Raw genomic sequence first — 24224 nt, forward strand, 5'->3', positions numbered from 1 at the left:
CTGCATTTTTAAGGGTAGTGAGGTTTTGTTGCTGATGATGGTGTTCTCTTGTGTTTAAAACATTAATTTAAGTTATTATTCACTTTAAATACTTTGTAGGTTACCAGAGTTTCATAATCTAAATTCCTCTGTGGTCTCATTCAGGTAATTTTTTTTGGCTGATTATTCCTCTTAGTTGTGGCGTTGTCAATCCATGTGCCCTGTCCCTTTGAGCCTAAGATGAAGCAGAACAAGAAGGCCAAGAGAAACCGTATTAGACCACTTCCTGGCTTACAAGAGATAGAGATTGTGGGAGGGTCAAGGGTCAGATACATCTTTCTGTGAAATCCCCCAGTGCCCCACTCACTCCAGCTAAGCCCTAGTTCTACCTTCCCACCACTGTTAAAGTGTCATCATATGGGAATGCACTAAGTGCTCATCCACGGATTAGGTCAGAGTCTTTACAGTACAATCACTTCCCCAAAGACTGCCAGCTAGCAAAGAATTCCAGCAATGTACCAGCCTGTGGGGGCAGTTAATAGTCAAACTCTAACAATGAGAGGCAACAGATGGCTTCTGTCTAATAAAGTTCATTATTCTCAAAGCAAATGAGAAATGGCTCAAATGTCAGAGTCTCTGGGGTTGGAGTCTAAGGATCTGTATTTCTCAAAACATTTGCAGGTGTTTCTAATCTATAAGGCAGAATAATGTAAATGAAATGATTAACTGGGAATGAGTAATAAGGATTATTAGTTAAATTTTCTTATAAGATTTTTTTTATCTTGATTGTTTGATTCTTTTTTTTTTTTTTTTTTTTTTTTTTTTTGGTTTTTCCGAGACAGGGTTTCTCTGTGTAGCTTTGCGCCTTTCCTGGGACTCACTTGGTAGCCCAGGCTGGCCTCGAACTCACAGAGATCCGCCTAGCTCTGCCTCCCGAGTGCTGGGATTAAAGGCGTGCGCCACCACCGCCCGGCGATTGTTTGATTCTTATCATCAATTGCTGGTTTTTTTGGATGGGCAGGAAGTAGTTTCTTGAAAATGCTTGGAGAGTGACTATTTATGGGTATGTAATCCTGCAGCAAAGATATGGGCCTTTACAATCAGAGCAACCTGGAGCTCAAGTCCCAATTCCACCATTTACTAGTTTGGAGATATTTGTTCATGGGATAAAGGCCATACATCTGGCTCTTACTAGTTTTATTTTTCCTCCTGTGTAAGACTGAGTTAAAATATACAATCTTTGTTTAAGAATGCAATAGCTAAGTAATATAAAATATTTGAAAATACCTGAGACATTTTCTAATAGTAAGATGTTAATAATTACTAAAAATTTTCACTTTCCACATTTTTATTTCACTTGGTCTGTTTGTATCATTTCTTTATTAGCTTTCTCCCTTTATTAATAATCCAGCTCCTGCATATACAATACAGTTACTAAGTTCACTGGAAATGGATTTGACACTTGAAATCTCAAAAGAAAAAAGAGGATTATGCCTTGTGAGGTTCAAAGGCCATTTGTCCCCTTGATATTGATTTTCTTAAATCAGATAGTAGCCAAGACCTTGGGAAAAGTAATTGAACTGACAACCAGCAGGTCTAAGTTATTAATAATGGAGCAGCCTTGGACATTCTTGATGACTTAATATAATGACAGAAGTAAGGTCTAAAATGCCCAGAGTTGGGGTCAGTGGCTGAGTCTCTGATGAGAAAAGAAAACACGTTATTCCTGAGAACTTATTTCATGGAATAAAATCTTTATGCTAGTTCAAAATGCAGTGACAGAGGAAGAGGTCTTATTTTGATTTTTTAATAAAACAAAACTTTGAAAAATTAAAATTTGCTATCATATTTCTTTTTTTCCATTACTAAAAAAACTGATTTACTAAAGGCTACATTTTCTTAGACTCTTAGTAAGCAACTGCTCAAGAGTAAAATCATGGTTGTCTTATCATTTTAATCCCCTGAATTCAAATATCAATACTGTCGTCTACTAGTTGTATGACTTTGAGCAAGTGAAGTATCCTCTCAGAGATTTAGTTTCTACATCTGTAAAATGGAGAAATTTATGTTTTAATTATAGTTATGGAAGAATATGTAAGATCTTTTATGTGAAATCTATATAACACCTCACATGTAAATAATTGTTAAATAAAGTAGGTCATGAATTTGTATTTGTATATGCTTTATCTTTTTTTTGCTGTAACTTTAAAAGCTTGACAAAGGTAATATCTCAGAACCTTTTTCTTTCCTCCAACTATTCTAGTTGTCTGAACCCTAGTCCCCAGGCATCTTGGGATATTTTAGTGGTATTGGGTGGTTTCAATCCAGTTCATCTTTCTTTCATAATTTCTTGTCTTACTTTGTGAAAAATGGGTTCATATAAACAAAGGTCTAATTGTTTTTATCAGCACTACCACTCTGGAAAACCCTTAGGTGTCTAGAACACTCCACTCCCCTGTTGTAAGGGTAAAATATTAAGAGGAGATGATTTACTTGAGTACCTATGGTTCTACAGTGCATGCTGAAATTAGGGCTGAGCCCCACACCCTAGGCCTATAGCAGAGGACAGCACAGAGGAGTTACAGAAGAGGGCATGTAGTTCTGAATATAGTCAAAGAGCTTCTAATAGCTGGAGAATGTTTCTGTTGTAATTTTGTACTGAGTTAGTGTCTTTTGTCTCATTGAACATCAAAGGTCTGTCTTTACCCTAATGACATTATTTATTTTCAGGCAATTTCCAGGTTGTTCTTGAGAAAGATGGAAAATTAGTAGCTAAATTTTATTGAGAATCCTATATTACCTAATGAGAGTCGAAACACTATACATACATTAACTCCTTGAGTTCCCATCAGAACCCCAGTAGGTAGGTACAATTATTGCCATTTATCAACATGGGGATTATTATCAACTCATATTACAAGGTCACAAAACCCCAAAGTGTTAGTGTTAGACATGAATAACAGACTTTCAGAGCTTCAAAACTAATTAAGTAGAAGTCCATTTAAGCAATTAATTCAAAAGAATAAGATTTGTAAACTGTCTTAGCCAGCACAAACAAGTTACAATCTGTGATCACTGTTGTACTGTGTGGTGCTAGTCCGAGTGGCTTCCTTTAACCTTTGCTTATGATTTTCTGTCTTAATTATCAAAAAGTGGCAATTTGCATAGCAAGGACTTCTGACAAGTTTCTGTTTCTTTTCAGAGGGTCATTTTCAACATTGTTAACTTCAGCAAAACTAAGAGTCTTTATAGAGATGGAATGGCACCTATGGTGAAATCTACCAGCAGACCAAAATGGTAAGCAATCCAGGAAATATGACTCGTTGCTAAAGTTTACCCTTTGCCTAGCTGGGGCACAACTCTACTATAGCTGAGCAGTATGAATCAGAGCAGTTTCTAGATGGCTATTCTCTGAGGTTTATGTACTGTACTGTTCTTTCAGAATGTTAGGAAATTGTTCCCATGCTTACTAGAACCAACATTTGGTTATGAGAGAAGTTACAGTATGGTATTTGGTTAAATTACTGTCCTATTTTAATTTATTATGTATCTTTGGAAATATGCTTAAAATTGGACCTCCACCCACTCCTCTTCCTTTGATCTGCTCTACATATAGGTGATGTGTAGTAACCTAGAAAGACTTTAGCAACTATAGTTTAGCCTAACCTATAATCTGTGGACCACAGGCATCCCAGAATATCTGTGAATGCAGTTCAACACATTTGCAGATGACAGTGTCATGTCACAAAAATGGTTGGGCACCCTGGATGTAGTTCTGTACTTCTTCCTTTCTTCCCTGTATGTGTGCGTGTGTGTGTGTGTGTGTGTGTGTGTGTGTGTGTGTGTGTGTGTGTGTGTGTTTTGGTGGTATTTTCTATAGACATTATAGTTTCAGAAATGTTAGTTTTATTTGCTCCATTACTATGCTGTGGAGGAGATGAGTTAGAGTTAGATAGGATTGTTTACTAATTGTAATGATGATGATATTAATAGTAATAATAATTATACCATTTGTTGAGACCTCATTCTTTTGCAAACATTTTACTTCTGTAGTTAATATTTTCACACTTTCGTAAGAAATATTTTTAAATATAATGAACTTCAGATGAAAAAATTGAGGCTTGGGAAAATTAAGTATTTTCTAAAAGCCATAAAAGCTAAGGAAGGGCCTAGCTGTTTATATATTGCTTCAAAGAGCCTTGAAACTACTTCATCCTATTTTCCATCTATTCATTTATTTATTAAACCAACATTTATTGAGACTAAAGTAATGAGGACTTTTAAAGACAGAAACCAAGTATTAGTCATCTGTCACACAGTAGGTGTTTAAGCAAATGATGTGGAGACTGAACTGAATTCCTTTTGAGAATTTATATGTAAGGCACCTGGCAATTGCTAAGTGCTCAATAAATGACATCTATTATTAATAATATGTAAAATGCTATACAAATGCAAGGAATTGTTAATATTATTCTAGCTTTGATCCTTGTTCAAATTTTAATGACTAGTGAGAAGATAGTCTCCAAATGTCTGTATTTATAGAAAACTAGCATTTCATAAATATTGAATTGTGCTTTTATCTACAAATGATGCTTGGCAATTTTCTATAAATGCTAGCTTGTGAAGCTCAGGTTTATAAAAATGCAGACATTTGATAACAGTTATAAAAACTGTTTATTAAATGGTAAAAATATCTCTGATCTTTTTTTTTTTTAACTTTACAGCATTGAATCAATTAAACATCTGCATTTTGATCTCTTTCTGTCAATTTGGTCTGGGCAAAAGAACAAGACTTGAGTTTCTCAATCCAAGCCAAGAAGGCAATAATGTAGGCAGGCATGTGTGTTGATGGATACATCAAACCAGTAAAACAATATCACTATGTATCTGTTCAGAGGAGCCTTTGAAGAACATTATGCATTTTTTCCAAGTTCTATGTTAAGATCTTATGCAGCAACAGTAATTGCTATCTACATTTCCAAGTGTAAGCTTTGTGTGCTCTAATTCTCTCTCCCCTCCCCTCCTGTCTCCTAAACCTATCTCCCTTTTCCCTTCTCCCCTCTTCTCCCTGTCCTCTCCTCTCTTCTCTCCTCTCTCCTTGCATCTCTCTCTCACTCCCACATTCCCTACAACTCCTCATCTCTCAAATCTTACACTTAAAATTGTTTCATTTTGGTACCTGTCTTGTATTTTGACACTTTGGTTCTCTCTCTGTGTGTGTGTTTGTCTATCTCTCTGTCTCTTTCTACCAGCCTCGCCCATCTCTTGGCGAGATTTTGAAATATTAATGAGTCCTTGCATTTGTATTATTATACCTTAGAATCAAGTTAGTACCCATATCCAATGTTGGCAGGCCTCAGCAACAGCAATTATCCATATCCAGTCATTGAGTTTTTCTAGTCTGAAGTAACCTCAAGTTTCAGAACTGAGTTTTTGCTGTTTATCAAGCCAATTGGGTACAAAATAACCTTGCAAACCATCCTGTTTATCTAATTCCTCTTTTTGCTGCCTAAAACTTGAATATGAAACTGCTCACATTGTTTAATCTCCCTTTCCCTCAATCTAGATGTTTGTATATTTATTTATCAGAATTTTTTGAGCATTGTCATGTTCTGTGCATTGTATTAAATGTTGGGATGCAGAATGGATATGAATATGCAAAGGAAACTTTCATAGAAATTTTATTAAATAATCTACATAGATCCTAACCATTCCTCTAATTGCCATTATTTTACACTGAGTATCCTTTCTGTTCCTTTTGTTATTCTTTCCCTGGGATATTTGGTTGTTCCTTCTGTCAGTTGCCTAGACTAGAACCTACCTCCCAGGAACTATTATCTCACATTTCCCAGTTGCCATGACCATTTGCCTGTCAAAATAAAATATTTTGCTCAGTTTGAGGAATTTATCACAATTTAGGACTCCAGAAAAATGGCTTAATTCAAGCCTAGCAAGTACCTTGCAGATCCCCATATTAAAATATCATCTTCAGTGTTTGTTTAATTCCAGTTTCCCTAGTATGAAGACAGTATTATTTTTTTCTTGCCTGAGATTTTACTATTTTTGGTAATACCAAGTAAATTTTGAGTTTTGGAAAAACTCTTACCTAAGGATAGATGTTAAAGAATTTACATTATCTGGACTTTTATCTATGGAGATATTGAAGATAGTATTTCTTTGCTTTTCAAGGTAAAATATTCTTGATGTGTCCCATAAGGAACTGTAAGTGGTCCCAAGACTTTTGGGTTTAGCATGAACCTGGAAATCTGTTAGTTATAGAAAGTAAACGAATAAAAGACACATCAGAGAAGCCATTATGCAAATATATGGTCACTCAGTGCTTTCCTGTTTTAAGGAGATAAAGTGAAAATATCTAGTAGCAAATGTCAAGGCTGTGGGAAATTCTCTGACTGCTTTAGTGCAGTATGATTAATTCTGTTCATACACTAGCCCTCTTAATGACTATGGTTAGTGTTTGTAGCACTAGGGTTTTCATTCATAACTCATCAATATTTCTTGATAGTGCCAAGAGTAAGTTTACTATTTGTTAACACTGCTGGAAACTGGCATTTCTAGACAGCTCACGTCTGTATGTTTGTATATACAGATATGGAGGGTAGAAATATTTACACAAGTAGTTAATGGTGATGCCAGCCAGAAGCTCATTAACCTAAGTGTATTCTTCCAACCATATGCAATGCATAGGGATGGTGGGAGAAGGGAACACAAGAAGCACAGAGAAGCATGTTGTTGTATGGTCTTTGGTAGATCTGAAAGATCGTCTCTGATTTCCTTTCCAATACAGTAGATTAAGAAGATTGGAATAAACCTCAAAAGTAATTTCTACTTACTATTCTGTTGTTGATATAATCTGTGCTAGATTCTGTGGCAATAAATATGAACCTGATCCAATTTTGTGTTTGGGTTTGTGAACTGCTTATAGGTATACTTCTAGGAAACATTAGGAAGTATGTAAAGAATGCTGTGGGATTAAGGAGATCAAGCAAATAGATGTTAGTAGGTAGGGCCCTATAAACTAATTGAGATGCTCTATGGAGAAGGTGGTATGTTAGCTGGATTGTCAATGGATGGGACATGAACAAAAATAATTGGGCTACCAGAGGAAGAAGTAACAATATATCATGCTTGCTACATTTTAAAAATATTTGTAAATAGTAATGAAATAGTGATAATAATACAACTTGCTCATTTTGCTATAAAAAGTAAATGTTAAATAGATGTGTAAATACTTTTTAAAGTCTAAAATGTCTTGGTAGTAAAACAAAATTTCAAATCCCCATTTCTTTCCCCTTGATTTACCTAATACTGAGTTTTGTGAGCATTATTCTCCCACCTTTCCTCTATTCTATCTGCCTATTAATAATTGCTTACTGAGTAGTTTATAATGTGCCAGTTCTGTGAAGCACTGCAGCATGGTGGCTAATGCATATAATATGAGATATAGTCTGTTGTACTAAAAATTAAAACTATACTTCTAAGGAAATATTTTAACTACTGTAATGTTGGATGGAGTATGCTGTGGAAACTATCCATCAGTCTACATATCATTTAAGACCTAATCTAGGACAGTAAGGTGTTTAGGCAGGTTAAAGAGTTTCCCACAAAAGCCCAATGATCTGAGTTTAATCCCAGGGACCAACATAAAGTGGAAGGAGAAAATAAATTCTTTAGAGTTGTCATTTGGCCTCCAAATACACACTACAGCATGTGTATGTTCCCATGCAACCTGTCTCTCATCTGTCTCTGTCTGTCTCTCTTGCTTGCACACACACACACACACACACACACACACACACACACACACACACAAATAAGTAAATGAAGATTTTCAAAGTCTTAATCTACTACAATAATAAAAATACTTCCTCAGGAAGTATCATTTATTCTGAGAGCTAAAATATAAATAGTAGGTGGAGACATATATATGAAAAATATAATGTATTTAAAGCCTATAAATTAGAGATAACATTACCTTTTGATGCACAAAAACTATGATTGAAACATGAAAGAGTGAAGAGACTGTATTTGGAGAGTTGCATAGGAATTAAGTCAAGACAGGCTTCATAAGGCAATTGTACTTGAGTCTACTGGCTGTGGATAGAAATTTAGGAACTCAGCAGACAAATCACAGTGTGATTGTCATTTTGGAAGCTCGGTCTTACTGAATAGAGAATATATTGGGGATGAACAAGATCAAGGGATGCTGATAACAGTGCACTGGCAGATGCCCGACAAGGCCTTCAGATTTCTTGGAACTTTATTTACAGCATTTGTGGGATGACCAGCTTGTTGTGTAGGTACTTGGATTGGAACACTAGTCCTCATGATAATACAGCAAGTGTTCTTAACCACTGAGCCATTTATCCAGTCCCACAATTTATAATATTAACCCTTATTTCTAGCTATTTATATTTTTCATATTTTAAGAAGATATAACCTCATACAGGTTTCTGCTTTGTTGCATCATTTTTTTTCTTTTTTCTTTTGTTTATTATTAAGAAATTTTCTATTAATTTTACATACCAACCACAGATCCCCTTCTCCAACCTCCTCCAGCTCCCCAGCCTTCCCCCCCCCAACCCACCCTCTATTCCTACCTCCTCCAAGGCAAGGCCTCCCATGGGGAGTCAGCAGAGCTGGGTACCTTCAGTTGAGACAGGGTAAGGGGCTTGGACCTGCATCAATGTTTTATAATTATCTCCTAAGCTAAAACCTACAGAGTTAGTGAATATACGCTCTTGCTACATACACTCTCAAAAAAAAAAAAAATGTGTCCTTCATTTAAAATGGAAGCCATCAACTTGCATTATATCAGAACTGCAATATGGAAAGCATTAAGAATTGACAGTGATTGGGAGGCATCCAGACAGTGGGACCGGGTCCTGTCCTCAGTGTATGAACTGGCAGTTTGGAACCTGGGGCTTATACAGGGACACTTGGCTCAGCCTGGGAGGAGGGGACTGGACCTGTCTGGACTGAATCTACCAGGTTGAACTCAATCCTCGGGGGAGTCTTTGCCCTGGAGGAGATGGGAATGGGGGGGGGTGGGCTGGGGGAAGGCAGGTGTGGAGGTGGGGTAGGGTGGGAGGGGGGAGAAGAAGGGAATCCGTGACTGATATGTAAAATTAAATTTAATAAATAAATTTTAAAAATGAAAAAAAAAAAAAAAAGAATTGACAGTGAGCCATGCCGTGGTGGTGCATGCCTTTGATCCCAGCACTTGCGAGGCAGAAGCAGGTAGATCTCTTTGAGTTCGGCATCAGCCTGGTCTACAGAGCAAGTTCCAGGACAGCCAGGGCTACACAGAAAAAACTTGATTTGAAAAAAACAACTAAACAACAACAACAACAGCAACAAAAGAGAATTGACATTGAGGGGCTTGAATCTACTCAAAAAGGACAAGTGGAAAACAGGACTTGCTGAGCTTGCATGAGGTTCAGTTCCTATGACCAAAAAAAAAAAAAAAGACAGGCATATACAATATAAAAAGATCCTGTGATTCCTGTGATTGTCTTTTTGCTTTTCTTTAATTTTACATCTCAAGAATGTTAATTTAATATGATAAAATCAAGTTTCAAAATTAAGTATTATTGCATAAAAAGATAAATAAACATTGCAGATTTCTGATTCTCAGGTAAGATGTGGGAGGTGTACTTCTTGTTTCTAGTACTACTGAAAGAGTCTGTCACTATTTATGAAGCAAACCAATACTTAGAAATGTAAAGAGAAGAGGAGTAGCAGCTAGAAAACTGAAGATCTCAGAAATGATTCAACATATATTACCTGTGCTTGCTTTTCGCCTGATGTGTATAGCAATGGCTGCTGGGGAAGCTGGTGGCCTGGAAATGCCAACAAGAACAGAACTGATTTTGAATGCTCCCCTAAGTCAGTTTTTCTTTAAGAAGAGCTAGGAAAACAGTCAAGCAAGACATGTGATCTCGAGACAATAGTGACCTAATCCAGCCACACATGAAAAGCAAATGTATCCACTCAAAAAAGGACAAGTGGAAAGCCTAAACTTCTACCCCCTACATATACCTGGTAATAGCAAAGAAAATCAGGAAGCCAAGATTTTTATTTCTTCTTCTTAAAAGCAATCCCTTTCTTCTCCTTTAAGTATGTATACATATGGCTATGCATATGTGTGCTCCTTGTGTGTAGGTGAGGGTGTGTGAAGGCCAGAAGACAACTTCGTGTATTACTCTTCAAGCACCATCTGCCTTTTTTTCAGACCAGGTCTCTTTCTTTGGTCTAGAATTTAATGAGTAGACTAGGTTGGCTATCCAGTGAGCCCCAGGGATCTGCCTGTCTCCTCTCCAGTGCAATAGAGAGGATGGAACAATAAGCATTACCCAGTCTGAGTAATAGAGAAAGATCAGATTTAAAAGAAAGGTGAAGATCTTCAGAGGCCCATGAGACTGTAGTAACCACTTTAACATTCATTTCATCAGAGTTACAGCAGGAGAGGTAAACATGGGATATAAAAGAAAGTTGGAATTGACTGAAATCTTTCTGAATTTGGGGAAATACATAAACCTACAGATGTGAGAGTCCAAGTAAACTCCAGACAGGAAAACCTTTAGAAGCCCCTGTGAAGAAATACCATAGTCAAAATTTCTGAAAAGTAAGGATAGAAAATCACCATGGAGGCCAGGGAAAGCGCCATGATTTCTTTCAAATGCTAAAAGCATTGTCAAAACAGAGCCCTCTGTCCAGCAAGAATGTTTTATAAGAAATGAAGAAGAAATCAAGATATTCAATATGAAGAAAAACTAAGATTGTCTATTATCATCATACTAATTCTTTAAAACATGATTTAAAGCGGTTCTTGATGCAGAAAGTCTAAATAAGAGGCTTTAGCATATCAAGAAGAAAGAATAGAAAGTAAAAACATGGTAGGCCGGGCGGTGGTGGCGCACGCCTTTAATCCCAGCACTCGGGAGGCAGAGCCAGGCGGATCTCTGTGAGTTCGAGGCCAGCCTGGGCTACCAAGTGAGTTCCAGGAAAGGCGCAAAGCTACACAGAGAAACCCTGTCTCGAAAAAACCAAAAAAAAAAAAAAAAAAAAAAAAAAAAACATGGGCAAAGTAGTAGAGTTTATTTTCTGTCTTCAGATATGTTTGATGTACAGGCAAAAATGATCTCATTATCTACCATAGGTCTTGCCATATGATAGAGGCCACTTTAACACAGTTATACATGAAAAATGTCCTCATGCCTTACACAACTAGCAATGGCCTGATGCTGACCACAGAGTAATCCTGCTATAGACTGAACATAAAATGAATGGCCAAGATGATTGTGTTAAAGGGTATCTTGTGGTATCAGGACACTGTGGAAACTTTAAGTGTTGCCTGGGGGGGGGGGTATATGCTTTGGTCTTAGGGCATGCTTTTCCTCTTCTTCCCTTGCTTTCTGTCTGTGAGTTGAAGAGCTTTGCCTTGTCCCTTGTTCTTGTCAGTGCCTTCCAGAATCCCTATTAGAGGCTCGAAAGCAAAGAGTCCACCTGTTAACAGACTGAAAACTATAAAACCATGAGCTGAAATACAACTTTTTGTGACTCTATTATCTCAGGTATTCATTACCTCGTAGAAGACAGACTAGTACAAACAGATGATAAGGGAGAAGAGGACAGGAATGATGACAGTGATGCAACATCTGAATGGCTTTTGTGCAGAGGCACTAATTATGCACCTTGATTCCCACTGAGGTTACCTGTAACAAAAAGATGTAGAGCCAGGTGCATAGATTGTGCTGATGTAAAATCCCTAGTGTTGATGGTTGCCTGTGGATGGGAGAGAGGAGGCTATGGGGACTTGTAGGGGAAATGGGGGATGACATGCAGACCTCTCCATAGTGCTTTGAAAATTCATGAGAATCAGTGTTGTCTCAAGAACTGTTAAGAGCTTATATTATTTCAGCTAATCAACTTCTTCATAAAATTTCCCACAGAACATTTGAAAACTGACACAAATCTCAGAAGGATTCCTGACTTTCCAGTGATTAAATGACAGGTAGAATGAATCCTTTTAACACCATAAACCTAATAAAAGGAACATTTCAACAACACACAAATCCCTTTACTAGAATGGATAGTGCGACCTGAAGAACTAGTCATGTAAGAGAAGTGGGTAGTTGGGGAGAGAAACAGAGACTAGGTTGGCATTCTACCCTGGGCCTTACTGGTCCAGGACCAAGTCACCAAACTACATTGTGCTGCTGTGTGTTTCTGCACAGAGATGATTCTCACACTGCAGAGAGGGGAATTCTTACACAGGGCAAGGCTACAGTTTCTACCACAGTGACATGAGCCAATATTTGTCACCACAATTCTAGAAAGCAGCAAAGTCAGTGATTATCACCTCCAGTTTACAGATTTGAAAGCAACAGCTCAGAAATGTACATCATTGTTACTCAGGGGGCAGAAGGAGGGCTAAGTAAGTTATGTCTCTCTGACTCTTAGCCATATGGTTTCCTCTATTCGCTTCTAATTTGTAGGATCATTATCACAAGCGTGCTATGTCAGAAACATACACAGACCTGGTTGCATCTTTCCACTATGTCAGATTTATTGAATAATATAAGTTCACAAACTGCATTGGTTTGATTTCATTGGCTCTAATTAATGAATACTTTTTCCAACTGATAGTATAGTTATTGGCAATCACTGCCTTTGGGGATTGAATACAAATCTTAGTTCTAACTTTCAGATCAAACACTGCACTTCACACAATGATATATAATACAGAATGTCAATGAAAGGGTTAAAGAGAGTACAGGATTCAACGTGACTGAGTGATATTCTGTTATATACATGTAACATTTTTTTCAGCTAATAAGTATGAACAATGTTAATAGAAATTTGTATGTATAAATTTTATAAGACATGTCTTGTCATTTATCTTGGGTGTACAATTGCTGTGCTGCACTACATGTTAAGCTTGTTCAACCTTTTGAGGAAACATTCTATGGTTTTTCCAAGTGGCAACAACATTTTATATTCCTACCAATATCAAATCTCTTTTTGATTCTTATATTTTGTGTGTGTGTGTGTGTGTGTGTGTATGTGTGTGTAAGAAAGAGAGAGAAGGAGACAAGAAACTTAAGTGAAAGGAATGAATTTTATGGATGCCTATGTATAGATATATATATAATTGTGTATAATATGAATTCATATAATTTTGTATGTATACTTGTACCCATGTGTCTTTTTCATATCTCAATCCAAGTACTTCAGTCTCCATTCTTCCAGAGAGGCTTGTTGGGCCATAGGAGATAAATATTGCTTGCTGGTAAGCCTGTGTTCAACCACAAAATCTGGCAGCTGCCAAGTAGGGTCTGCTGAGCAGATTTGGGATTTTCTGTCTTGAGAAAAGATGGTGTCACTAGGGAAAGTGGTTTGTGGTAGGTCCAGTCTTGGAATTCAGACTGCCAAGAGAGTCATTAAGCATAATTTTAAAGCAGATTTGGAAGGACATGGAATTTTTCCCCAGGTATTCCCTTTGTTTGCCTGATCCTCTCTTTAGAACCAGTTTTTGAGACTGTGTTCTACCACTCAATTGAACAACTGAGCAATTCATATGATTTTCCTGAGCCTTTGGGTCCTCTGTTATAAAACAGAATTAATAACACGCATCTTAAAGTTTCACAGTAAGAATTAAAGCTGTGTGACTCACCAAAAGCTTACAACTGTAAGAGTTACTGTTTTGGTCTGGGGACAGAGCTCTAGCCTTGAAGGCATGAGCTCAGTGATGAAGTGCTAACAGAGCCTGCCAGAAGTTGCTCCAATCCCTAGCACTGAGAAACAGATTAATGTTAATTTCTCTCATTTTTCATAAAATCCTACATTAGTTCTAAAGCTTCATGCTTGTCCATAAAAGTTTGCTGTTATTGTCATTTCACCCTCTTCCCAGAATCTTTAATTGAGAAACAAACTTAATAAAGATGCATGGGTCATAAAAAAGTATTATTTACTCTTTGGCATGTGATCAAGTATATCAAAAACAATAAAATGATTTCACTTGAACTGGAATAGGCTTTGCTTTAATATTATAGAACAAGAAGAGGGAAAGAAAAGCACCATAACGAAAAATAAGCTCATCAAATAGCACATTGTAAAACTCCAGTAATTTAAAGAAGTAACTGAAATAGATATGATTATCTCCCACTCAGTCTTCTGAGAAGAAAAGAAACAATTAAACTAAATGTGTTGGTGATAATATTATTTTATTTCAATATTTCTATGATATTTACTTCAATTTCATAATGAATAGAATTACTTAGTGCAACTGAAACTGAAAGATAGAATTTTAAAACAGTAAATTGTGAAGATAAAGGCAACTGTCTCTTGTTCAGACTGGAGGGTAGATTTTCCCGATGAAAACAATGAAGATGTGACATTGAATGTGGGTATGTATGTATGTGATGCTGAGTGAATCAACACGGATGAAGTCCCCGGAGAATCTAGATTTTGATAAATTCCTCTTTCCAAACTGGAAAGTATAAAAAGATTCTTTCTACACCTCTTCATGAGACAGCATGTGGGTGTTTATAGAAGGTGGTAGGAGCGGGTGTAGGAAGGAAGAGGGGAGCATCTTTAAGATTCTTACTAAACAGTATAGCATTTCAGAGCTTGATGGCACCTTAAAGATCACTGGTCCAAACTTTCAATGAAAAAATGCCAAACATTAGGGGAAGAAAGTCACTTGCTAAGACACTTGGAGCAAGGTGGACAGAACCATGTCTGAAATGTAGGTCTTCACCTAGCCAAAGCCAATCATCCTGAACAGCCTTACTATGGGAGTAGCTTCAGTGCTGCATGAAGAATATCTAAAGACAGACAGCACTGGTTGTGAATGCTAGTGCTGTGAAACCAATGAGCTTCTGGACAAGGTTCTCTGCATCTCTATTGCTCTATCCCTTTGTGTATAAAAAATGACTATGCTGAGTTGTTGGTGCACTATGAAGACAAACTGATAAAGTGTGAAGTAGTCTCTCTGCTCATCAATTAACATTCCCTTCTCCCATCAACCTGCCTTTAGTTTAGACTTTACCTTCACCATGACAAGGCCTGGCTACATTCCCGGCCTCTAGCCTCTCCCCAGCTTCACTCGTCCCAAGCCTAGTGCTGTGCCAGCCAGCCCCTGTGTCATTGCTGGTTACTCACTCTGCCCTGCTCACCACATTGGTACCCTGTTAGAACCAAAGCAGCCTTCTAAGGGTGGGACCTAAACCCTGCCAAGGCCATCTCTAAATTTGATCAAGGGAGTCAGGTGCTTGCTCTCATCGGGCTTTTATAGGTGACTAATTTCCACCAACAATGTCATCCACCTCAATTTTCATGGGTATTCCTGGAGCTTAACATTTTCTGAGAAATATGCCTGGAGCCTGAGGGGTTCTTACTCAGCTTGCCATTAGTTGATTCTTTTAAAAGGGACCATGTTCAAGTAATTTTACTAGCCTAGGATGGCAATGTCTTGAAACTAGTTATATTCTCTCTTTCTTCCTTTAGTCCCTTCCTGGGGTTCCCTTGTTCTTTTTCTTTATGTTTAGCATAAAGTTAATGAAGTCAAAGAATTTTGCTACAGATAGTCATTGATTAAATTGTAGCATTTTATTTATAGGCTGTCTGAGTGCAATTGTAGCATGGCTGGATTGTATGGTCAGACAACTATGGAAGGAATATTGCAGTGGTTCTCAACCTTTCTAATGCTGTGACCCTTTACTAAGATTCCTCATGTTGTGGTGATCCCAACCGTGAGATTCTTTTCATTGCTACTTCATAGCTGTACATTTGCTACTGTTATGAATCAAATGTAAATATCTGATATTTTTAATGGTCTTAGGTGACCCCTGTGAAGGGGTTGTTTGACCCCCAAAGGGATCACGGGCCACACGTTTAACTTCTGGAATAGAGGAAGACCAATTCTGAATAGGCTATTAGGGAAGTAATCACTGAAAGAGTGGTATTTGGGTCTTAGAGAACAAGTAAAGAGTTGTGAGCCCAGCAAGATGAGAAATGAGGTATAGACCAAAGAAAGGGCACTGCAAAGTCAGGATAAAGCATGGTATACTCAGGAAGTATGCACACTTTGCCCCTACTTCAATGCTATATGCCAAGAATGAAGGAAATAAGCAAAGCATGGGCAATGAGGCTGGAATCTGTTTAGAAAAATATTGTTGACTGTGTCTCTATGTGGAGATAATCTTGTCTTCTTTTTTATACACTTGGAGAGCTGAAAACACAGTGTACATGGAATGTTGTAGAACTAATCTAGGACATCACTTTCTGTCTCTTGTAATACTATAATGGCCTCCTAATGGGGAACCCTGCTTTTCCCATTGCATCCCTACAGTCTGTTCTCTGTATAGCTTCTGGCATGATCCCTTTCAACACATACATACTTCTGTTCCCTTCACCACTTCCTACTTTCCTCCTTGCTCAGGTTTCCAGCTGTACTTGTCTCTGGTGTTCCTCAAATTTATCAGATTTTATTTCTGTGTTGGAGTTATTGTTATGGCTACTGCCTTTCCCTGGAGAGCTCAGATCAGGTACCCACATAGCCTACTCCATCATCTTCTGTGACCATGCTCAGATTTCTCCTTAATGGTGTATACCCTAGCCATCTTATTGAAACATTCAAGCATCCCTTCTCCAGAATGCTTATTCTCCCGTTGTGTACTCTCTCCCTTTTTGTTCACTTTCCTTTAAATTGTAATGTATTTATTTTTTACATTTTAAATTTTATTATTTATTGTCTGTTTTCTGCTATAATATAAGCTCCATGAGCATAGGGTCTTTGTTTACTAACATATTCTAAGAACCTAGAACAGTGCCTGCTCTATAATAAACATTAATTAAATACTGAGTGATTTCAATACATATTTACTGACTACCTCTTTTTTTGTTGTTGCTTTGTTTTGTTTTTGTTTTTCGAGACAGGATTTCTCTGCGTAGTTTTGTGCCTTTCCTGGAGCTCACTTGGTAGCCCAGGCTAGCCTCGAACTCACAGTGATCCTCCTGGCTCTGCCTCCCGAGTGCTGGGATTAAAGGCGTGCGCCACCACCACCGCCCGGCCCTGACTACCTCTTTTACCTCCTCCTTGTTAAGTATTTTATACGTGTAAAGATTAATGATATCATTAACTTATTTTTTAGTAATTTTCAGGCTAAGGTATAAGCCCTTTATGTTTTGATATAGGATTGTACAAATAGCCACATACGAAGGTGCTTTGGTTATGAATGAAAGAGATATCATTTTGAATGTGGGGCTACTCATATTCCTCTTTTAGTATTCAAGAAGTAGGGTGTGAGGAAGGTCTAAGGAACAGTTTACCCACAACATAGATTGCAGAAGAGATGAGAGGAGGATTTCAATAGATTATGTATCCAAGCTGTTGAGACTATCATACGATAGGTAACTTTGGATGAAGGTTGGAGAGATACCACTGCAGCCATGAATGTTCAAGGCCTCCAGTGAAATCAGTGGTTTTAACATGAGATTGGAATTAAATTTCATTCTGGTAACACGTTTATTTTTGTGAACATTTCATCATTCTATAATGTAGTTCATTTTGTTTCTTTTTTTTAATTTAATTTAATTTAATTTTTTTAATGTTGAATGCTGTTTATTGAAGGAAGGAGGAGGTCTTAAATACAGGCTTACAGCACAATGGGAGAACCCTGGAGAGCAGAAGTTCACTACCAATGTTTTACAATCTTGCCTCTAAGCTGTTAACGCCCATTATGCAAGATACACATATAAGGAACTTCCCTTAAGCATTCAGGAGGGTGGAACCTGGGAGGGAATTAGCATAGGGAGGATAACATGGTCAAGGTCAGCAAGCAAGGCAACAGTTACCCAAAATGGGGGCCAGGGCCCTACAGGTCCCCCTTTTACTAATAAATGAGCTTCTGACTTAGGTTGTGTGGGATGTCAGCAGGTAACCTTACTCGTCATGGAGACGCCTGCCCAGGCCACACAGGTGCTCTGTTTAGGTTGGTGAGCGCCCCCAGGCATTACCCGTCTTTGAATACTCATTATCATACAGGCTCAATCCTGTGTGAGCTGCAGAGTTAACTGCTGCCAAAGATCGCAAAAGTGGCGCTGGGCTTGCAATCTGTGTGTTCAACACAGAAAAGACCAACAGAAGTCCTAAACACCCACAGCCAATAGGCTAAAAGCAACTGAGCCATTCCCTTCCTTAAGGAGCCTTACTACAAATTGGAGTCCTTGTAAGATGGTATCCCAAAAGCAAATTTTATAAATTTAAAATTTTCAAAGCCAATCGAAATGTATATAACTATTGAATTAAATTTATCATGCCCAATAGAATGAATGATTAACTAACTGTGGTACCTACTTTTGCTGCCAGGGTCTCCAAATAGATCATATCATTTTGTTTCTGATAAGATCTTTTTATATAACTCAGATTGGCCTTAAACTCATGTTCTTTCTGCCTCAACTTCCAAGTGCTAGGTACCACCATGTTCAGTTTTGTTGTTTAGTTCTTTACTGTTTCCCAAAGGTACATATTTTAAAGGTTTGGTCTTCAGTGTGGCTGTTTTAAGATGATAGAGCCTATGAAAGATGGGACTTTGTAGACGTTCCTTAGGTCATTGGTAACATGCCTCTGAAGGAGACTGAGATTTTTTTCTGCCTGGCTAGGAGGTAAGTGGTTTTGTCCTACATGTGCTCTTACCATGATATGTTACCATGCCACAGACCATAAGCAATGGAGCCAATAAATCATGACTGTATTCTCAAAACCAGTGAGCCCCAAATTGTCTCACATATTTTATTATACTGACAACAAGCTGAAAAAATACCATGTAAGTCATATATTTCCATCAATTAAGAGGATTTGTGACTTCCAAAATTGGGTAGTAGAGTAAATGATCTAAGAAGTCAACAGAATTGAGACATAAATTTTCTCATTTCATGGGGTAGGATGCTTTCTGTAATGAGGAAAAACTATACCAACCTATGAGTTATTTAGATAAATCTCTTTTTACTTTGAAAAAGGAAAACACATGACCAGAAATTACAGATGAGCCAAGAAAAGTACACTCTGGCAGAAGGATGAAGTGTGGCATTTTCAAATGGCTAGGAAGTTAGTTAAGACACTTGTGGTAACTCATGTGGACAAGGATATGAGTTTGAATCAGAAGTGTGACAGAAGGGATAGCAAAGAGGAAATAGACTTATCCATCTTATCTACATATAGATTTTTTTCTACCTACTCCATACCAGAGGAGATGCAGATTTATTCATGGTTATCTACACATAGTTTTTGGTTGTTTACCACATACTGTTATATGTGCAAAAGATAAAATTGTGGGGGGAAAATTGTTGTTTTTGTCATTATAAAGTGGATAAAATATCAGACTGAGAAAATGCTATTTATATGACTCTCCCCAAATTGTAAATTTACAAAATGTCTTAAGTACTACTCCTAAGACATAAAATCCAAATGCCAAGATCTGACCACTAAAGTGATGCTATTAGAATGTGGGTTTTGGGGGAGGTGGTTAGGTTATGAAGGAGCCCTCATGAATGGAATTAATGCTTTTCTTCAAGAGGTTCTAAGGGGGCTGCCTTGCACCTTTCACCATCTGAGGATATATAGAGCAGATGGCATCTATGAGTCAAGAAATGACCTTTCACCTGACTTGAATCTGTCAGCACATGGATCTTGACCTGCCTAGCCTCCAAAACTTGGCAGAATAAATTTGTGTTGTTGTAAGATTCCTATAAAGGGAATTTTATTATAGTATATTGAATAGGCTAAGGATCTATAAAGGATGTATTCATATTTCAAAGGCAGAAATTTCAATTTAAGGAAGGACTTGATAATAGAAAAGGGGAAATGAAAAGTTTAAGAAGACTGTTGTGAGATGCAGACCCACAGCCAAACATGAGGTAGAGCTTAGAGAATCCTTTGGAAGATGGGGAAGAAGGACTGTAGGACCCAGTGGGGTCAAGGGTGCTACAAGAAACCCACAGAACCAACTAACCTGAGCACATAGAGGCTCACAAAGCCTGAACTGACAACCAGGGAGCCTGCAAAGGACTGGCCTAGGTTCTCTGCATGTATCTTATAACTGTGTCTCTCAGTCTTCTTATGAGAGTCCTAAGAGTGAGAGCAGGAAGCTGTCTCTGACTCTGTTGCCTCCTCTTAGGACCTATTTCTCCTACAAGATTGCCCCATCAAGCCTTAATAGAAGAGGAGTTGCCTAGTCTCACTCCAACTTGATATACCATGGCTTACTGCTATCCATATGTGAGTGATACCCATGGTATCTGAAACAGAGAAGTGTAAATGTAAACAACCGTCTTATTAAATAAGAAACACAGAACCAATGTAAAAGAGAAAGCCGAGAGGTCAGAGCTCAGAGCTAAAATCTTACCCTCCTCCTGTGGTGCTCCTAGCTTCCCAAAAGAGAACTACTTCCTGTGTGTATGTCTTTTCATAGTCTTTTTGTTCTGCCTTCTCATTGGTTGTAAACCCAAACACATGACTGCCTCATCACTGCCTGTATGTACAGCCCCCCAGGTCTTAAAGGCATATGTCTCCAATGCTGGCTGTATCCCTGAACACACAGAGATCTACCTAGCTCTTCTACCAAGTGCTGGGATTAAAGGTGTGTGCCACCACTGCCACACTCTTGCTATGGCTCTAATAGCTCTGACCCCCGGGGCAACTTTATTTGCTAACATACAATCAAAATCACATTTCTTTACAATTAGAATACCACCACAGAGGAGGACAAGTGAATGGGGGCAGAGGAGAGGAACTGGGAGAAGAGGGGGAAGGAGAAACTTTGGTTGGGATGTGAGAACAACAAAAAAAATAAACAACAAAAAAGAAGACTGTTGTTATTGTCATTGTGTCTGTGTGCCCACTTACATGCATTTGTGTGTATGCAGGTGTACGTGTATGCATGTGTCTGTGTTGGCAAGTATACATGCATGTACTTGTGGAGGCCAGAAGTCCCCTTGATTATTGTTCCCTAGAATATCATTCATCTTGGTTTTTGAGACTGGATTTCTCATTGGGACCTGGTGCTCACTAAATAAGCTGTGTGGCTGGCCAATGATCTTGAAGGATCCTCCTGCTTCTGCATTTCCACCCAGTTTAAGAGACACACACCACCACACTGATCTTCTTATGTGGGTGCTGGAGTTGAACCTGGGTCCTTACGCTTCAGTAGCAAGCACTTTGCTTATAGAGCTAACTTCCCAGACCCAGGTGTTGTAGATGATTGTTTTGAAGCTCTAGTAGAAGATCGATCTACTTATAGAGACAAGATAAAAGAATAAGTAATACTAAAGGAGAAACAGCTTTAAAATGAGGCAAGGACATAGTGTGTTCATTCTTTACAAAAGAGTCTGTGGAACATTCAAGTAAAAGATTCCAGTTGGCATTTGGATGTATAAACCCAGATATCAGGAGGACATATTAGGGGAGGATATAGAGATTTACTGTTATTAACACATGGATAATGGTTCTGACAACCTCCAGAGATGTAGAATAAAGTGAGATGAGACTTCTTCTGCCTTCCATAGCAGCTCCAACAGGCATAATTATAGACCACATTATTAAGGATTCAACATAGTTTGTAATAGATAAAAGCAGTTTTGTATAATTTCCCAATATCAATAGCTTCATGTATCTTAATCCTTCTATTACAGACATCCATTCAAGTTAAGTATCATGGGCATTTGAGTTTGTCAGGCTTTTAGTATTTTGCATCTGATCTCCCTATATATTAGACTAGAATTGTGATTAGACTGAAGATGTTTGGCATCAGTAGACTGCTTGTACTTATTCTTTATTTGCCTGAATAATTTTAAAAAATAAAGAGTAAGGACTCTATTAACTCTTGGACCCAGAAGTCACTTCTATCTCTCTTAATTTCCTATGAAGACAAATGTGCCACTCAGATTTTCTGAGCTTTGATTTTCTTGTTTCCAAATGACAGTCAAGTCATCTTGGGAATTCAAAAGAGAAAGTAACATTAACCACACCCAGAACAAGACTGTCAACATAAAGCAGAACATTTGGGTAGTACTTAGTGAATCTGGTCCTTGGGATGATGAGAATATTTACACTGAGACTTTCATGGCTGTCTCCTAGAGACACTGGCTCTGGACTGGTTGGCAGCAACAAGCTGAATGAATCTCTTAAGTATTTTCCATACAGGGTCTGCCATGAAATTGTCTATGAAAGGGTATCTTAAATACACTGACTGAAGTGGGAAGATCCGTCTTAATTGTGGATAAGACCATTTTCTGGGCTTGGAATCTTGGGCTCAAAAAATGCCAATAGACAGTTGAGCACTAGTATGCATTAATTTATCTCTCTCTACTTCTTGACTTTGGATGCAGGTGGCCAGAGGCTTCAGGCTCATGCTGCTTGACTTTTCTGCAGTTATAGACTGAACCCTTTTATCGTGAGCAGAATGAGTCCTTTCTTCCTTAAGTTGTTCTGGTCATATTTTATCACAATAGGAAAAAAAATGCTGAGATGGTAGTACTGAGTCCAGGAGCCCTATAGGATTTTTTTGTAATCCTGCCTGGTGTTTGACTTTTCAAGCATCTTCACTCTAGTTTCTTTCAGTTGCTTTCCAGTTGCTCTGATGGCTGGAGTTTTTTAAATGTATACATTACTACTTTGAACAATTAGTTTTCCAAATGATGAAGAAAAAGATCTAGACTTTATAGGAAAATGTCACTACAGAACTATGGTGGCTTAATTAGTATTTTCTGCATATGTACTATAAGGAAAATGTGCTTACTTCTTTAGTAGCAAAGGATATATTGTTGCCATCTTATAAAATTGATTCATAGAATCTAAACGAAGCTTATGACCACACAATAATGTAGTGACTCAGCTTCTGTCAGACACAAAGACCATGAAATACTGGACAGTGGAAGGGCCCAGAATTGAGGGGGAAAATATGCATCTTGATTTTTTTCAGGATTTCTTGTGTTTTTTGTAAGTCGGTTTCAGGAAACATTAATTCTCACGTTTAAGCCCAGAATTTTAGTATGGCAAATAACTCTGGGCAAAAATCATGAAATCAGCCTCATTTCTGCTTCACACTGCTGTGGGATGGTCTGTATGTCAAATTGCTCTGATTGGTCAATAAATGAAACACTGATTGGCCAGTGGCTAGGCAGGAAGTAGGTGGGACAAGGAGAGAGGAGAATTCTGGGAAGTGGAAGACTGAGGCAGAGACACTGCCAGTTGCCGCCATGATCAGCAGCATGTGAAGACGCCGGTAAGCCACCAGCCACGTGGCAGGTATAGATTTATGGGAATGGATTAATTTAAGATATAAGAACAGTTAGCAAGAAGTCTGCCACGGCCATACAGTTTGTATGCAATATAAGTCTCTCTGTTTACTTGGTTGGGTCTGAGCGGCTGTGGGACTGGCGGGTGACAGAGATTTGTCCTGACTGTGGGCAAGGCAGGAAAACTCTAGCTACATCACACCCCTGCAATTCTTTTTGGGCTTACATCTGTAGAGCCTAGCTTCTCCAAATCCTCTGGCTCTACTCAAGGCCTCTTAGAGTACTGTCAAGTCCTTTCTCCTCATTACCACACTTGCTGTCTGCAGTCATCATCATCATTAGTACATTACTATCAGAATCAATGGGAAGAGATTAAGGGAAAAAGGAATGGGAAGGGCTCATCAATAACTGTTTTTAAGCCGTCTAAAGTTATTTACAATTATATTTAAGGAGTATTAATGACCTCATTCGAGAGCACCCAGTCAATAGCTGCTTAGATACAGGAGGCAGGGACAGTCCTGTGCTGGTTTTCTGGGTATGCAAGCTGAATGATCACGTGGGGTCCTTCATTTAGAAGGTCTATGCTTACATTACTGCTCTGCTATTGTCTTCTTGCATGAGCTGGCTTTCTGGATCCCATTACCTATGGTTGGACACCTTGTTCACCCCTGATAAAGTGGAGAGGGACTTGGTCCTGCCTCAACTAATGTGCCAGGCTTAGCTTTTCCCCATGGGAGAACTTACCTGTTGGAGGAGGGGATAAAGTGTAGAGAGGAATGGCGAGGGGAGAGGGAGGAGGGATGGGAGGGGGATCTGTGGTTGGTATGTAAAATGAATAAAAAGAAATTTAAAAAGAAAGGCAATAAATTTTAAACAGGAGCTCTATGTTTTTTTATTTTTCACTGGACACCACAAATTAGTCAGTC

The 24224-nt window shown here is 38.2% G+C and overlaps 1 protein-coding gene across 3 annotated transcripts in view; it reads left to right on the forward strand.

Moving 5' to 3' along the window:
• Positions 1-24224, forward strand: part of Agbl4 (ATP/GTP binding protein like 4) — a 1176960-nt gene that overhangs the window by 502949 nt on the left and 649787 nt on the right. For all 3 annotated transcript variants that reach the window (XM_037203416.1, XM_028889943.2, XM_028889970.2), the window contains exon 4: positions 3182-3276. In XM_037203416.1, coding sequence (XP_037059311.1) covers positions 3182-3276 — 95 coding nt within the window. The remainder of the gene's footprint in view (positions 1-3181; positions 3277-24224) is intronic.

Source organism: Peromyscus leucopus, chromosome 2, assembly GCF_004664715.2.
Source record: "Peromyscus leucopus breed LL Stock chromosome 2, UCI_PerLeu_2.1, whole genome shotgun sequence".
NCBI lineage: Eukaryota > Metazoa > Chordata > Mammalia > Rodentia > Cricetidae > Peromyscus > Peromyscus leucopus.